The sequence below is a fragment of the Lagenorhynchus albirostris genome, chromosome 20, assembly GCF_949774975.1.
Source record: "Lagenorhynchus albirostris chromosome 20, mLagAlb1.1, whole genome shotgun sequence".
NCBI lineage: Eukaryota > Metazoa > Chordata > Mammalia > Artiodactyla > Delphinidae > Lagenorhynchus > Lagenorhynchus albirostris.
Genome location: NC_083114.1, coordinates 31,870,960 through 31,887,574, shown reverse-complemented (window position 1 = coordinate 31,887,574; position 16,615 = coordinate 31,870,960). Strand labels below are relative to the sequence as shown.

General features: G+C 35.9%; 1 protein-coding gene across 1 annotated transcript in view; it reads right to left on the bottom strand.

Moving 5' to 3' along the window:
* The window catches only part of BRIP1 (BRCA1 interacting helicase 1), a 204,216-nt gene that overhangs the window by 17,937 nt on the left and 169,664 nt on the right, over window positions 1–16,615 (bottom strand). Inside the window, exon 16 of the mRNA XM_060135882.1 lies at window positions 7,152–7,264. Within this exon, the coding sequence (XP_059991865.1) occupies window positions 7,152–7,264 (113 nt within the window). The remainder of the gene's footprint in view (window positions 1–7,151; window positions 7,265–16,615) is intronic.

The window sequence follows — 16,615 nt, the reverse complement described above, 5'->3', positions numbered from 1 at the left end:
TTGCTTGTCTGTAAAGCTTTTGATTTCTCCATCAAATCTGAATGAGATCCTCGCTTGGTAGAGTAATCTTGGTTGTAGGTCCTTCCCTTTCATCACTTTAAGTATATCATGCCACTCCCTTCTGGCTTGTAGAGTTTCTGCTGAGAAATCAGCTGTTAACCTTATGGGAGTTCCCTTGTATGTTATTTGTCATTTTTCCCTTGCTGCTTTCAATAATTTTTCTATCTTTAATTTTTGCCAATTTGATTACTATGTGTCTCGGCGTGTTTCTACTTGGGTTTATCCTGTATGGGACTCTCTGTGTTTCCTGGACTTGGGTGGCTATTTCCTTTCCCACGTTAGGGAAGTTTTCGACTATAATCTCTTCAAATATTTTCTCGGGTCCTTTCTCTCTCTCTTCTCCTTCTGGGACCCCTATAACGTGAATGTTGTTGCATTTCATGTTGTCCCAGAGGTCTCTTAGGCTGTCTTCATTTCTTTTCATTCTTTTTTCTTTATTCTGTTACATGGCAGTGAATTCCACCATTCTGTCTTCCAGGTCACTTATCCGTTCTTCTGCCTTGGTTATTCTGCTATTGATTCCTTCTAGTGTAGTTTTCATTTCAGTTATTGTATTGCTCATCTCTGTTTGTTTGTTCTTTAATTCTTCTAGATCTTTGTTAAACATTTCTTGCATCTTCTTGATCTTTGCCTCCATTCTTTTTCCGAGGTCCTGGATTATTTTCACTATCATTATTCTGAATTCTTTTTCTGGAAGGTTGCCTTTCTCCACTTCATTTAGTTGTTTTTCTGGGGTTTTATCTTGTTCCTTCATCTGGACATAGCCCTCTGACTTTTCATCTTGTCTATCTTTCTGTGAATGTGGTTTTTGTTCCACAGGCTGCATGACTGCAGTTCTTCTTGCTTCTGCTCTCTGCCCTCTGGTGGATGAGGCTATCTAAGAGGCTTGTGGAAGCTTCCTGATGGGAGGGACTGGTGGTGGGTAGAGCTGGCTGTTGCTCTTGTGGGCAGAGCTCAGTAAAACTTTAATCCCCTTGTCTGCTGATGGGTGGGGCTGAGTTCCCTCCCTGTTGGGTGTTTGGCCTGAGGCGATCCAACACTGGAGCCTACCCAGGCTCTTTGGTGGGGGCCAATGGTGGACTCTGGGAAGGGCTCACACCAAGGAGTCCTTCCCAGAACTTCTGCTGCCAGTGTCCTTGTCCCTTGGTGAGCCACAGCTGTCCCCACCTCCACAGGAGATCCTCCAACACTGGCAGGTAGGTCTAGCTCAGTCTCCTATTGGGTCACTGCTTCTTCCCTTGGGTCCTGATGCGCACACTACTTTGTGTGTGCCCTCCAGGAGTGGAGTCTCTGTTTTCCCCAGTCCTGCCGAAGTCTTGCAATCAAATCCCACTAGCCTTCAAAGTCTGATTCTCTAGGAATTTCTCCTCCCGTTGCCAGGCCCCCAGGTTGGGAAGTCTGACGTGTGGCTCAGAACCTTCACTCCAGTGGGTGGACTTCTGTGGTATAAGTGTTCTCCAGTTTGTCAGTCACCCACCCAGCAGTTATGGGATTTGATTTTATTGTGATAGCGCCCCTCCTGTCTCACTGCAGCCTCTTTGTCTTTGCACGTGGGGTATCTTTTTTGGTGAGTTCCAGTGTCTTCCTGTCGATGACTGTTCAGCAGTTAGTTGTGATTCTGGTGTTCTCGAAAGAATGAGAGTGTGTCCTTCTACTCTGCCATCTTGAACCAATCTCCAGACTCTTTAAAAAGTTAATTTTAGCTTGTAAATTTTAATTTTTAATCAAATACACAAGCATAGTTTAAAAGTCAAATAGTATTATAATTGTTTTAATAAAAACAGAATTTTCTTTTGCCTACCCACACCACATCTCCAATTCCCAATCTCAGAAACAAGTAATTGAAAATATTTTACATAGTTCTTGTGGTCATTTGCCTCCATATTTCTAAATAACATACTACTACTACTTCCTGGTTTTTAACCATTAGAAATCATTTACTGACTCTTCCTACAGAAGATGTTTATCTCACATCACTGATAACTTCACTACCTCTCCATTCTTCCAGCAGCATTATATCACAATTCTTTTGTAAATCAATATTCAGTGGATTACCATTTAAAGGTGAATTACATGATCCAGTATGATTACATGTCCTTTCCCATATAAGACGTTTTTGTCTGCCTTGGAGTTAATAACTCTCCCTCTTTCCTTTTTTGCTTAATTTTCTATGTTTCTATCATTAATTAATTCCCACTTTGTCACAGCTGCAAGAATTTTTCTCAATAAGGGCAAAACCTTCCATCCTCAAAAACCAATCTAGGGGCTTCCCTGGTGGCGCAGTGGTTGAGAGTCTGCCTGCCGATGCAGGAGACACGAGTTCGTGCCCCGGTCCGGGAAGATCCCACATGCCGCAGAGCGGCTGGGCCCGTGAGCCATGGCCGCTGAGCCTGCGCGTCCGGAGCCTGTGCTCCGCAACCGGAGAGGCCACAACAGTGAGAGGCTCACCTACAGCAAAAAAAAAAACAAAAAACAAAAAAAAACCAATCTAGACTAACTACTATGGGACTGCCACACAGATTCATCCCAGAGCTTTCTTCCTTGATTGTTTTGGGAATTTCACTTTTCTGGGTTGGAACTCCAGTTTCCTGCATCTTTGGTATTCCTCTTTCTGAATTTTCTCTTCTTTGTTGGAGAATATCTTTCAGTTGGATCCTGAGAAAGTGTGCATTTGAAGCAAATGTTTAGGTCCTTTAATATTGAATACTGAATGCTTTAGTCTGTCTTACAGTTTATTGATCATTTGCATTGCTAAGAACTTAGATTGCAAGTCAAAAATTTCCCTCAAATAATTGAAGATAATTTTCAACTGTCTTTCAGCTTCTAGTGTTGCTTTTTAGAAGTCTGTTTCAATACTGATTCTGTATCTTTTGTATGAGAGTTCTCTTTTTCTCCCTGGAAGGTTTCAGGACCTTTTCTTTACCTTGGGTACTTTGAAACTGCATAGTGAGGAGCTTTGTAGCTTTTCCCCCTTTACTGGTGCTTGAGTGGATGCTTTCATCAGGAAAGTATGTCCTTCAATTCTGAGCATTTTTCTTGAATTATTCCTTTGACATGTTTCTTTCTTTATTTTCTCTAGTCTCTTCATATGGAGCTCCTATTTATCAGAAGTTGTTTCCTGCATACTGATCCTCTAATTTTCTAGTTATTCTTTCCCATTTTCTTTCTCTTTGATTTTTGGATGTGGGAAATTTCAATTTTCTCTCCTAAGCCCAATTCTGCATTTAAAATTTGTTGCTACCATATTAATGTCTAGGAGTTTTTTCTTATTTTCTGTTCTTGTTTTATGGAGGCAATATCTTACCTCCCCCTATGGGTATTACTGATAAAATTTTTTAAAGTTTTCTTTTATCCAACAGTTGGCAAACTATAGTCCACAGGGAAAATCTGGTCCATATCATGTTTTTGTATAGCCTGCAATCTAGGAATGGTATTTACATTTTAAAGGTTAAAGAAAAAACAAAGAAGAATGTGGATGCAGACTGTATGTGGCCTGAAAAACATAAAATATGTACTTATCTGGCCCTTTACAGAAAAAGTTTGCCAACTTCTTTTCTACTGCACTGTTTCTGTTTTCTACAAGTTATTCCACCCTGCTTTTGTTTCGTTGGTATTGTTTTGGTCTCTGTTTTTCATATTACAGACATTCTTTGAATATCTGGTGAAGACTCCATGCACTTATTTAAGAGTAAGGCACTAAAGTGCTGATTGGTAGCTTTGTGTACATGGGTGAGACTTATAGGCTGGGAGACTTGCAGTAAGGTAGGAACAGGGCCACTTTGTTACTATCTGTAGGCCCTTATTCATGGGGTGGCCCGTTTTCTTAGACAGGAACACTGTACTTTCCTGCCGTGAAGATATAAGATTGATTGTCAGCCTACTCAGAGCTGAGAAGAAAAAGAGAATGGAGCTCTCACATTCAGTAGGTAGACTTTTCTTACCCCACATCTTTAATACATCCTTAGCTGTAACTGTAGTTAAAGAATATACAGATTCTCTAGTTCATTCTATCCAGAGAGTAAACCTGGGTGGGGGAGGGGGCTGTCTAACTACTACATATACTAACTTGTAACCAATCCTCTTTAGTTTAACAGTGCTTTAACCAACACCTTAGAGTACCCTCAAGTCCTAAGCTTTTCCATGCTTGAATCTGGAAGATCTTGTTAGCTTTCATGATTACAGATTTAAATTTCAGCTTTCTCTTGCCTGCTAAGTCATTCAATTATTCATCTGTTTTCCAGTGTTCAAAATTTATTGACAGCTCATTTGTCATTGCCTCTTCTCCCACTCTTTTCAACTTTATAGGTTTGACATTTTTATTCCTTAACTATCATGGGATTTTGAAAGGGGAGTGAAAATTAACATAAAGGTTTGATTATTCCATAGGGACATTAAAAATCTAAATTTTATATGACGTTCTTGTGTGATATTTTAAAGTAATCCATAGGTTCTGAGGCATCAGACCAACCATAAAATTGGGCAGGATAGGAAGATGTATATTGCCAATATTATATAACAGTGTTGAAAATCAATGCAAAGTCAGGGTGCTAATATATTTTGGTTTATGTTTAAAGTGTCCTATGGCAGAAAGGCATTTAAGTTAACAAAACAGTTCTGAGAAAAAGGTTTCACCTTCTCTTTTTTCCATTGTTTTCATACTGCCTTGCTCAAATGAATTATGCCCACTTGAGACAAAGATTATATTTTAGTAAAGCAGACCCTTTAGGAAACTTATAGTGCAGTTGTAACCTGGTCACAAAACCACCTGGTACATTCCTGAAAGCTGTTATTACTTTTTATGGATTTACATTACTTCAACTACTCTAACAGTCCCATGTGAGCTTAAAAAAAAGATAACATTTTTTTAAACTCAATTTGTTTCTGCTTACTTTAGTCCTTCTAGACATATCCCTTATAAGAACAGTGCATTAGTATAAGCACCTTTTATGTCAATCAATACACATGAGTTTTATCAAATGATGTAAAACATTCACTTGATTATTTTTAGTGGATGTTTCTTTGGCATAAGTTGCTACTTGTTGATACTGTTTCCCTGAAAATCAGTACAATGACAGTTGGGCTATCCACTTTTTAATTAATAAAATACTGAAACTATAGTATTCTACATCAACATTATAAACACATGCTTTTTCTGAAATTCTTGAAAAGTATGTTTTGAAGCTCTAGAAGCTCTCTGGCCAATATGGTATAGCTGGAAAAGCACTGAACCTGGCATTTTTCACTAATTCAACAAGTACTTATTGTGCATCTATGTCCCAAGATGAGGCACAGGTGGTTGCTGAGAATGGAAAAATGTCTAATACATGTTTAGGGAAGGAGACAGATAAACAGGCTACTCCAAAACAATGAGATATATGCTATAATAGAGATAAGTATAAAGTGCTATGGGTTTCCTAAGGAGTAAATAACTCTAGTTGGAGAAATAAAAAAAGTCTTCATAAAGGACATGACCTCTTCAACTAGGTTTTGATTGGTAAACTTGCCAAATGAATTGTATGGTAACTTGTATGCCAAGGCAAAGAATAATGAAAGGATATGGTACATTTAACAGTTTAATAGTGAGATGTTTATATTTAATAGTGAGAATTTTAGTGGATACAGGTTGGCATAAGGATGAAAAACCAAGTCTTAAGGTTTTAAATGTAGGTGGTGTCAAGACACGAAGGTGCATTTAGTAGCTATGTAACATTAGACAAGTAATTTCATCTTTCACAACCTGTTTAATATATGTAGAAAAGGTTTATAAATGACAAAATAGGATACAAATGTACTTTCGCTTCAAATCGTTTCTTAAAATCCAAGGCATTGCTTATATTAAGAGAAAAAATCAACTGAGGTAAAAATATTTATTTTCCTGAAATTAAGCCTACTGACTAAAAGGCAAGAATTGTAAAACAAACATTAAGGCTCCCCTAGAAACTATTTGCTGAATATTAAAATAAAACAAACAGGTCAATCAACAGGGAGAGACAAAGTAAGTAGATGAAATGCTTCAAGAACAATTTCCAGTGAAACCTGATGCCAAGTACCAGTGGGATTTCTAGGCAGAGAAGGGCAGTAGGTTAAACATAGAACTGAATCACTCAGTTTGAAGAGAAACAAGTGCAGAATATCATTCTGAAATGATGGGGAGGGGAGTGGGTGATGTGTTCTGGGACTTAAATCCAGCTGTTGCAGTCATGTCATCAGCATAGGTAAATCTGAACTCAAATGCAAGCTGGTCTGCTTATGTTTAAATGAGTTAATGTGAGTAAACAGGACACTTGAGAAAAGTCCAATTTCTAGATTGGTTAGGGCAGATAATGGTTAGCTGTGGGTCTTCTGGCTGATCGGAAAACGTGTCAAATGGCCATATTTTCATGACTTTACTCTTAATCTGTGTTCTTCTATTTGAATTATCTGAATTTTATTTGTACAGCTTCACAGGAAAAAACTATTACATGGTTAAACTAATTATAATTTCATAGAGAACATAAAGTGTTAAATTAGACTATAAATAATCTAATAATTATAGTATTTATAAATTTAAAGTGTTGATGTCCTGTGAAATTATGGTATAAAATGGTGATTTAAAAACTAGTTCCACAAAGCACAAATCTTAATGGACCAGAATCTTTAGAAAAAAGAGTATTATAATTAAATTTTACTGTTAGTTGGTGTGAATTCTTTAGTACCATGAACACAGTTTGTTTTAACTCTTCTTAAATGGTTTGCTTTTTACCCATAAAATCATCATTTAGGTTCTGATGTTCACAAGATAAAATTTTATTGTTTGGTGGTGAGCTTCTATAAATGTTTACTGAGCACTCTGTTGTACGCTCACTGACCAATCATAAATCTTTAACCTTTAGCAAATATTGAGTTTTATTTTGGGTTTCAATTATTCCATTGACTCTTTCAACTTTCACTCCTGACATCTATCACTGAATATATACCAGTTCCCAGGGTTCTAGTGAAATAAAATTCCATCAAATTTACTATAAGGAATAAAGTAGCAAGACTAGCTCTACAAACAGTCCTGGTCAGAGATAATATTACAGTAATATTACATTAAATTTCACTCCACTTACCTACCTAGGGCCTGGTTTAAGGCCCTGTATGCTTGAATTTCATACCACTGACGACCTGGTAAAAGACCTCTTAATTTTGAATGCTGGTCATTATATTGTCGCTTTAGTTCAACCTAATAATTTAAAAATATATTAAAAAAAGATAGTAGGTAATTAAAGGTCATTTAAAAACTCATTAACTTCTAACATTTTGAGTATCATTTAATTAGGGTAGAAAGATTTGTTTTTCAGTACTAAACATTTTTCAGTTCATTTAAAACATTTCTATTCATCTTTACATTTCCTAAATGCCTACATGAACTTAGTTAAGTAGCTGTGTGATAGCAATCAGTTTTATTGAGAAATAATTTATATATGACAAAATTCACAAACTTTCAATGTACATGTAGATAAATTTTAATAAATGTATAGTCATGTAACCACCACCACAATCATAATTTAGAATATTTTCACTACCTAAAAACTCCTTCCTATCCCTCTTCAGGCAATTTCCTTTATTGTTGACCCTGTCAACCAATGGTCTACTTTCTGTTTTGCCTTTTTTAGAATTCTATGTAAATGTTATTATACAGTATGTAATCATTTGTCTCTGTTTTTTTTTCATTTAGCATAATGATTTTGGAATTCATTCCAAAATAGTTCATTATTTTATGTTTATCCAGCCTGATAATCTCTGCTTTTTAATTGGGATGTTTAGTCCATTTACATTTAATGTTAATTATTGTTATGATTTAGTTTAAATCTACAGCATAGAATATACATTCTTCTCAAGTGCACATGGAACATTCTCCAAGATAGATTATATGTCGGACCACAAAATAAGTCTTAACAAATTTAAGACTGAAATTACATCAAGTATCTTTTCCAACCACAATGGTAAGAAATTAGAAATTAATAACATAAGGAAAACTGAAATAGTCACAAATACGTGGAAATTGAAGAACATGCACCTGAACAACCAATGGGTCAAAGAAGAAATCAAGAGAGAAATAAAATAGCATCTTGAGGGACATCCCTGGCGGTCCAGTGGTTGAGAATCCACCTTCCAATGCAGGTGACACGGGTTCAATCCCTGGTTGGGGAACTAAGATCCCACATACCACAGGGCAACTAAGCCCACGTGCTGCAACTACTGAGTATGCACACCGCAACTAGAGAGCCCATGCTGCAACTACTGAGCCCATGTGCTCTGGAGCCCACGCACTGCAACTAGAGAGAGAAGCGCAAGTGCCGCAATGAAGAGACCGCATGCTGCAATGAAAGATCCCACATGCCGCAAGGAAGATCCCACGTGCCACAACTAAGACCCGATGCAGCCAAAAATAAATAATTTTTAAAAATTATCTCAATACAAATGAAAATGGAAACACAACAAACCAAAACTATGGGATGTAACAATAGCAGTTCTAAGAGAGAAGTTTATAGCAAAAAATGCCGACATGAAGAAAAAACAAAGATCTCAGATAAACAACATAACTTTACATCTTAAGAAACTAGAAAAAAGAACAAACTAATCTCAGCAGAAGGAAGGAAACTACTAAGATGAGAGCAAAAATATATGAAACAGACCAGAAAAAACGACAACAAAAAATCAATGAAACTAAGAGTTGTTTTTTTAAAGATAAATAAAACTGATATACTTTTGCTAATTAATTAAGCAAAAAAAAAGGACTCAAATAAAATTACAAATGAAAGCATAGATTACAGCTGATACTACAGAAATACAATGAATCCTAAGAGACTACTATGAACAATTATATGTGAAAAAAAAGGATAACTTAGAAGAAATGGATAAATTCCTAGAAAAAAATCAACCTACCAAGAATAATCATAAAGATATAAAAAATCTGAACAGACCTATAACAAGTAAGGACATTAACGCAGTAATCAAAAACCTCCCAAACGAAGAAAAGCTCAGGACCAGATAACTTCATTGGTGAGACTGAAACTCTACTAAGCATTTAAGGAAGAATTAACACCAGTTCTTCTCAAATGCTTCTGAAATACTGAAGGGGAGGGAACACTTCCAAACTCGTTTTAAGAGGTCAGCATTATTCTCATAACAAAGGCATGTAGGGACTTTAAGAAGAGAAAATTACAGGCCAACATCCTGATAAACATAGTGGCAAAAATCCTCAGTAACAACAACAACAACAAAACTGAATTCAATAGCACAGTAAAAGGATCATACACCACGATCAAGGGTGATTTATCCCTGAAATACACATTGGTTTAACATACATAAATCAATAAATGTGACACACCACTATAACAAAATGAAGGATAAAAATCACATTATCTCAATAGACGCAGAAAAAGCACTTGACAAAATTCAACATCCTTTCGTGATAAAAATTCTCAAAAATTAGGCATAGAGGAAACATACTTCCATATACTAAAGGCCATATAGACAAGCCCACAGAAACATCACACTTAATAGTGAAAAGCTAAAAGCTTTTCCTCTAAGGTCAGGAATGAGACAGAGGTGCCCACTCTTACCACTTCTATTCAACAAGTTATTAAAAGTCTTAGCCAGAGCAATTAGGGAAGAAAAAGTAATAAAAGGCATCCAAAACAGAGAAGAAGAACTAAAATTGTCTGTTTGCAGATACATGATCTTATATGTGGAAAAGCCTAAAGATCCACCAAAAAACTCTTAGAATTAATAAAATTCAGTAAGGTTGCAGGATACAAAAATCAGTTGTGTTCCTACACACTAACAACAACCTATCCAAGAAATTAGGAAAACAATCCCATTTACGATAGCATCAAAAAGAATAAAACACTTTAGAATAAATTTAACTAAGGAGGTGAAAATCTTTACACTAAAAACTATAAAACACTGATGAAAGAAATTGAAGAAACACAAATAAAACAGGAAAGATCCTGTTTATGGATTGGAATAATTAGTATCGTTAAAATGTCCTTATTACCCAAAGTGATCTACAGATCCAGTAAAATCTCTATCAAAATCCAAGAGACATTTTTTTTTTTTTTTGGCGGTACACGGGCCTCTCACTGTTGTGGCCTCTCCCGTTGCGGAGCACAGGCTCCAGACACGCAGGCTCAGCAGCCATGGCTCACGGGCCCAGCCGCTCCACGGCATGTGGGATCTTCCTGGACCGGGGCACGAACCCATGTCCCCTGCATCAGCAGGTGGACTCTCAACCACTGCGCCACCAGGGAAGCCTCAAGTGACATTTTTTACAGAAATAGAAAAAAGAATTCTAAAATTTGTATGGAACCACAAAAGATCCCGAATAGCCAAAGCAATGTTAAGGAAGAACAAAGCTGGAGGCAACACATTTCCTGATTTCAAACTATATTATAAAACTTTAGTAATCAAAACAGTACGGTACTGGCATAAAATCAGACACTCAGGCCAATGGAACAGAAGAGAGAATTCGAAATAAACCCATGCATATATGGTTAACTGATCTTTGACAAGGGCACCAAGAATAGACAATGGGGAAAGACAGTCTCTTTAGGAATGGTGTGGGAAAACTGGATATCTGCATGCCAAAGAATGAAACTGGATCCTTATCTTATACCATATATAAAAATCAACTCTAAATGAATTAAAGATTTAAATGTATACTCTGAGACCATAACACTCCTAGAAGAAAACAGGAAAAAGCTCCTTGGTCTCAGCAATGATTTTTTGGATATGACACCAAAAGCACAGGGAACAAAAGCAAAAATAAACAAGTGGGACTACATTAAACTAAAACACTTCTGCACAGAAAAAGAAACAATCAACAAAATGAAAAGACAACCTATGGAACAGGAGAACCATAATCTGATAAGAGGTTTATATCTAAAATATATAAGGAACTCATGCAAAACCAACACCCCGCCCCACAAAAAAAAAAAAAAAAAGGAAAACACAGAAGAAAACCTGATTAAAAAATAAGCAGAAGTCCTGAATAGACATTTTTTCAAAGAAGACATACAAGTGGCCGATGGGTATATGAAAAGGTGTTTAACATCACTAATCATCAGGGAAATGCAAATTAAAACAAAAATGAGATATCACCTAATACTTGTTAGGATGGCTATTATCAAAAAGACAAGAGGGGCTTCCCTGGTGGCAGTGGTTGAGAGTCTGCCTGCCAGTACAGGGGACACAGGTTCGTGCTCCGGTCTGGGAAGATCCCACATGCCGCGGAGCAGCTGGGCCCGTGAGCCATGGCCGCTGAGCCTGCGCGTCTGGAGCCTGTGCTCCGCAACGGAAGAGGCCGCGACAGTAAGAGGCCCGCGTACCGCAAAAAAAAAAAAAAAAAAAAAAGACGAGATGACAAGTGTCGGCAAGGGTATGGAGTAAAAGGAACACTTATACGCTGTTGGTGGGAACGTAAAATTGGTATAGCCATTATGGAAAATGGTATGGACGTTCCCCAAAGAATTAAAAATAGAACTACCATATAATCCAGCAATCCCACTGCTGGGTATATATCTAAAAGAAATAAAATCACTGTCTTGAAGAGATGTGTGCAGTCTCATGTTCATTACAACATTCTTCACATTGGCAAGACATGAAAACAACATGTTATTGATGAATGAATGAACGGGCAAAGTAAATGTAAAATATATATACACATACACACACACACACACACACACACGCGCGTATATATAAGGGAATATTATTCAGGCATAAAAAGGAAATCCTGCCATTTGCAACCACATGGATGAACCTGGAGTATATTATACTAAGTGAAATAGGCCAGACAGAGAAACATAGCCATGACCTCACTTATACGTGGCATCTAAAACTGTTAAACACATTGAACCCAAGAGTAGAATGGTGGTTGGCAGTAGGTGAGGGGTGGAGGAAATGGGGAGATACTGGTTAAAGAGTATAAATTATCAGTGACTTTTGGTTACAAGATGAGTAAGTTCTGGGATTTGAATGTATAGCATGGTAACTATACTCAACAGTAATGTATTGTATACTTGAACTATGCTACGACCTTAAGTGTTCTCATCATATGCTGAAAAAATGGTTAACTATGTGAGGTGATGGTTGTGTTAATTAACCTGATTACGGTAATTTGACTATATATTGTCACCACAATTTACACCTTAAATATACAGAATTTTTATTTGTCAATTATATCTCAAAGAAATTGGGGTGGGGGGGGGAAGAAGTCCATACAGTGTTGTGGCAAACTTTCTGCTGGCCTTGATTCTGGTTTTGGAAAGATGGACCTCTTATTTCCCTAGTAAAAACCTTTCATGGCCTCAAAATACCATAAATAACATTGAAAGCCAAATGAAAACCTGGAGAAAAAGTTCTGTTAACTAATATACAATGAACTCATACACAATCAATGTTTACAAAATCTAACTACTAAAAGTAAATAATCTGTGAGAAAGCAAGTCATCAAATTGAATGATAAATGGCTGGTAACCCACATGAAAAGATGCTCAACTTTACTAGTAAACCAAGAAATGCAAATTTAATATTTCCATTGTTTTTGTCTGTAGAATACTGACAAATATTTACCAAATGTATTTATATTTTCCAACAAGTACAGATAGATAATATGTACGAGAATACTCATTGCATCTTTGTATTGAAGTAAATTAAGAAACAATCTAAATGTACATCAAGTACAATGAAATATACTACAATTATTCTGAGATAAATATTGGGCTATTATATAGAAAGAAACAGATCTATATGTTTTGACATAGAAATTTAGCCAAGATATATATTTTAAATAAAAAATCAAGTAAAACACACACATACAAATGGCCAGGTGTCATGTTAGGAATAAGGACCACAATATAGAGCAATACCAATTTTAAACTAGCCCCTCAAAAGACTTAAACCAAACTCTAACAAGAACCACAGGGGAAACAGAATTTAAAGACCGTACTTTGAGCTTTTCCCAGATCTCCCCTAATATACTGTCAAATCGTGTCCATATAAGTTCAAGATGATCACCTACTAATTGAACTGCCTACAAAAACAAAAATATGTTTTTGTTTCTATACAATAGAAATTGTATAATTTCTATACAATAGAAATTACTAGAAAGATGATCCATAATCAAGGAAAAACAGGCAGTCAATAGAAACCAATCTAGAAAGGGCTCAGCTATTGGAATTAGTTGACAAAGACTTTAAAGTAGCTGTTATAAATATATTTAAATAACTTAAAAACATATGTTTTAACGACTGAAATTTGGAGAATCTCATCAGAGAAACGGAAATATAAAAAAGACCCAAATAGAAATTCTACAACTGCAAAATACAATAACTTAAAAAAAATTCATTGGATGGATTTAACAGCATATTGGAGAAGGCAGAAGAATTAGTCAGTAAATCTTAAGACAGATCAATAGAAATAATGAAACACATCAATCGGAGCAAAATAACTTCATACACACCAAAGACACTGGTTGGTGTAAAAGAATCAAAGCATAAAAAAGCAGTCAGAGGGACTTCCCTGGTGGCACAGTGGTTAAGAATCCACCTGCCAATGCAGGGGACACATGTTCAAGCCCTGGTCCGGGAAGATCCCACATGCCTCAGAGTGACTAAGCCCATGCATCACAACTACTGAACCTGCGCCCTAGGGCCCATAAGCCACAACTACTGAAGCCCGCATGCTTAGATCCCGTGCTCTGCAACAAGAGAAGCCACTGCAATGAGAAGCCCACGGACCGCAACGAAGAGTAGCCCCTGCTCGCCGCAACTAGAGAAAGCCCATGCACAGCAATGAAGACCCAACACAGCCAAAAATTAAATAAATAAATAAAAAGCAGTCAATGATGATCTAAACAAATTTAAAAATCAGAGTTGAAACAGTACTAATGCATTTGATACAATATTTATTGACTCAAATGCTCCACTGTTAAAGGACATCAAGAATTTCTCACTTTTCCGAGTGACCGAATGTACGTTCATTTTCTATCTAGGTAATAACACACAGAGACTGTGTTAAATTAAACTTCTGCTTCTTTTCTGGAACAGAAATCATAATAAATTTTGCTATCTAGTCCTTGAATTTGATATTATAATCATATCCCTTTCAAAAAGACTCATAATTAATTACAGGGCATAAAACTACATTCCTATTAAAAGAAATGTCACACCAAAGGGTACCACATACCCAGCCTTCATCTGGTCTTCATAAAAATCTTTAAAATTACATCATCTCAAAAGTGAACTACTTTTATACAAGGTCAGAATGTATGGTATACACAGATCAGATTGACCTATTCAAATATATAAGTTAATGAGCTTTTTCCTGTAAAAAGCTCTCTTGTATAAAAGTTCCTTCTTTTTTTACTGAAGTATAGTTAATTTACAATGTTGTGTTAGAAAATGCAAGTTTTGAGGGCAAGAAAATTACGTATTATGATTTCACATTTTTCATATACTAACTGAATGAAAAAAGTGAGTTTTTTAAGCTGCTCTCAAGAATGCTATAGTCAATTATGCCTCAATAAAGCTTAAAAAAAGAAACTAAATAAAAAAGAATGCTGTAGAAACATTAAAAATATGCATTTAAAGTATAAAAATTGATATAATGAAAAGAAGAAATATTTGATAACTTAAAAAAATACTAATTCCATTCAATGTTTATAGTTTTGGCTGTGTGTAAGGTATCTGTGATATGCACTAGGAATACAAAGACAAGTTAAAAATATTTTCTGCCCAGCAAGAGATTACAAGAACAGAAACGATTGAGTACAAATGGCCATCAAGTAAATATAAGTGCTAAAATATTAACTTTGATTACAGTGTATAAAAATAAGAGGAGTTGAGAAATGAAGACATGTTATGAATTTGATACGAGAGTAATGAGGGCCTTACCTGGAAAGTCAAAGGGAATGGAAAAGAGACCCAGTTCATAACACATTGTGGAGTTACAGAACTTAAGTGACAAAGTAGATGTGGGTTTATTAAAGGGGGAAAAGTCAAAAATGACTCCAAAGTTTCCAGCCACTGAGAGAAGGAATCCAGTAACCCACCAAGAGAAGACAAAAAGAAAAGTATGTTGAAGGAAGAAGATAAACTTGGCTCATGCCATGTTAAAGAAATAATTTCTAGGGCTTCCCTGATGGCGCAGTGGTTGAGAATCTGTCTGCCAGTGCAGGGGACACGGGTTCGAGCCCTGGTCTGGGAAGATCCCACATGCCGCAGAGCAACTGGGCCCGTGAGCCACAATTACTGAGCCTGCGCGTCTGGAGCCTGTGTTCCACAACAATAGAGGCCGCGATAGTAAGAGGCCCGCGCACTGGCGCACTGTGATGAAGGGTGGCACACGCTTGCCACAACTAGAGAAAGCCCACACACAGAAACGAAGACTCAACACAGCCATAAATAAATAAAAAATTAAAAAAAAATTTCTAAACCAAGAATAGAAATTGATAATGAGTTAGCTAATCAGAAAGTCAAAATTGGAAAAGTAGGGAATCAAAGATCTTAATAATAAATGATAACAATATCTGTCAAGCTGCTATAACATTCCATGCACAGTGCAGTGCTTAATAGGTATTATTATCTCATTTAATCCTCATAACAATCTTAAAAAGTTGGTACTGTTACCTCACTTTACAGATTAGAAAAATAAGTTTTAAAAAATTAAGTAACATGTGGAAGGTGACCCAGTATGTAAGTAGTAAAGCTGGGATTTGAATCTAGTCTGTCTCTCTCCAGAGCTTGCTCTCTTAAGAGTAAAAACCCAAGAGTCAGGACACCCTACAGCTTCTCTGAGTGAGATCTTAGGTAACTCAATTCTATTGTGGCTTTCTCCTATTTAAAAATGGAATGAGTATTAAAATCTAATTAAAATAAAAGATGGTTCTCAAATTTAATCACAACAATTTATTCACATAACAAACTGCTAGCATTGTAAGTTCACAAACTGACTATAATTCCTAGCAACTAGTTAATCCAATGTGAAACAGTAGGAATTGTTCTTTTCAGTCAGTCAGCTTTTAAAGATCCCCTATGTGGTATTTCTGGGCAAGTATTTATCAAATAGTATATTTTTGTAATATAAGCCTAATCAAAGGTATAAAGTTATTTTCTTGAAAAAATTTCAGACTTTCAAGATAAATTAACAATTTACAGTTTTAAGAAGTTGTAAAACTACTTAAGAGAAAACAAAATCTCTTCAAAACACTGTATACTATTAACCTTCTGACATATATATATATATATATATATGTACACTTCTGACAAGTAGCTTTCAAATTGGTATATAAGACATTTTATTTTATATCCCCTCAAAAGAACCTGTAAAATTTCTAAATTAAAACTTTATAACTTGAATATAAAGCAAACTTTCCTGTAAGCATCATAGAATATGCTTTTTAAAGTAGTATAGTGAATAATATGGCACCATAGGAAATATTAGGTAATATTAAAAAAATAATTTGACAATTCAGCAATAAAGTATATTATAATATTTAGAGATAAGAATACTTAAAAATTCTATCCAA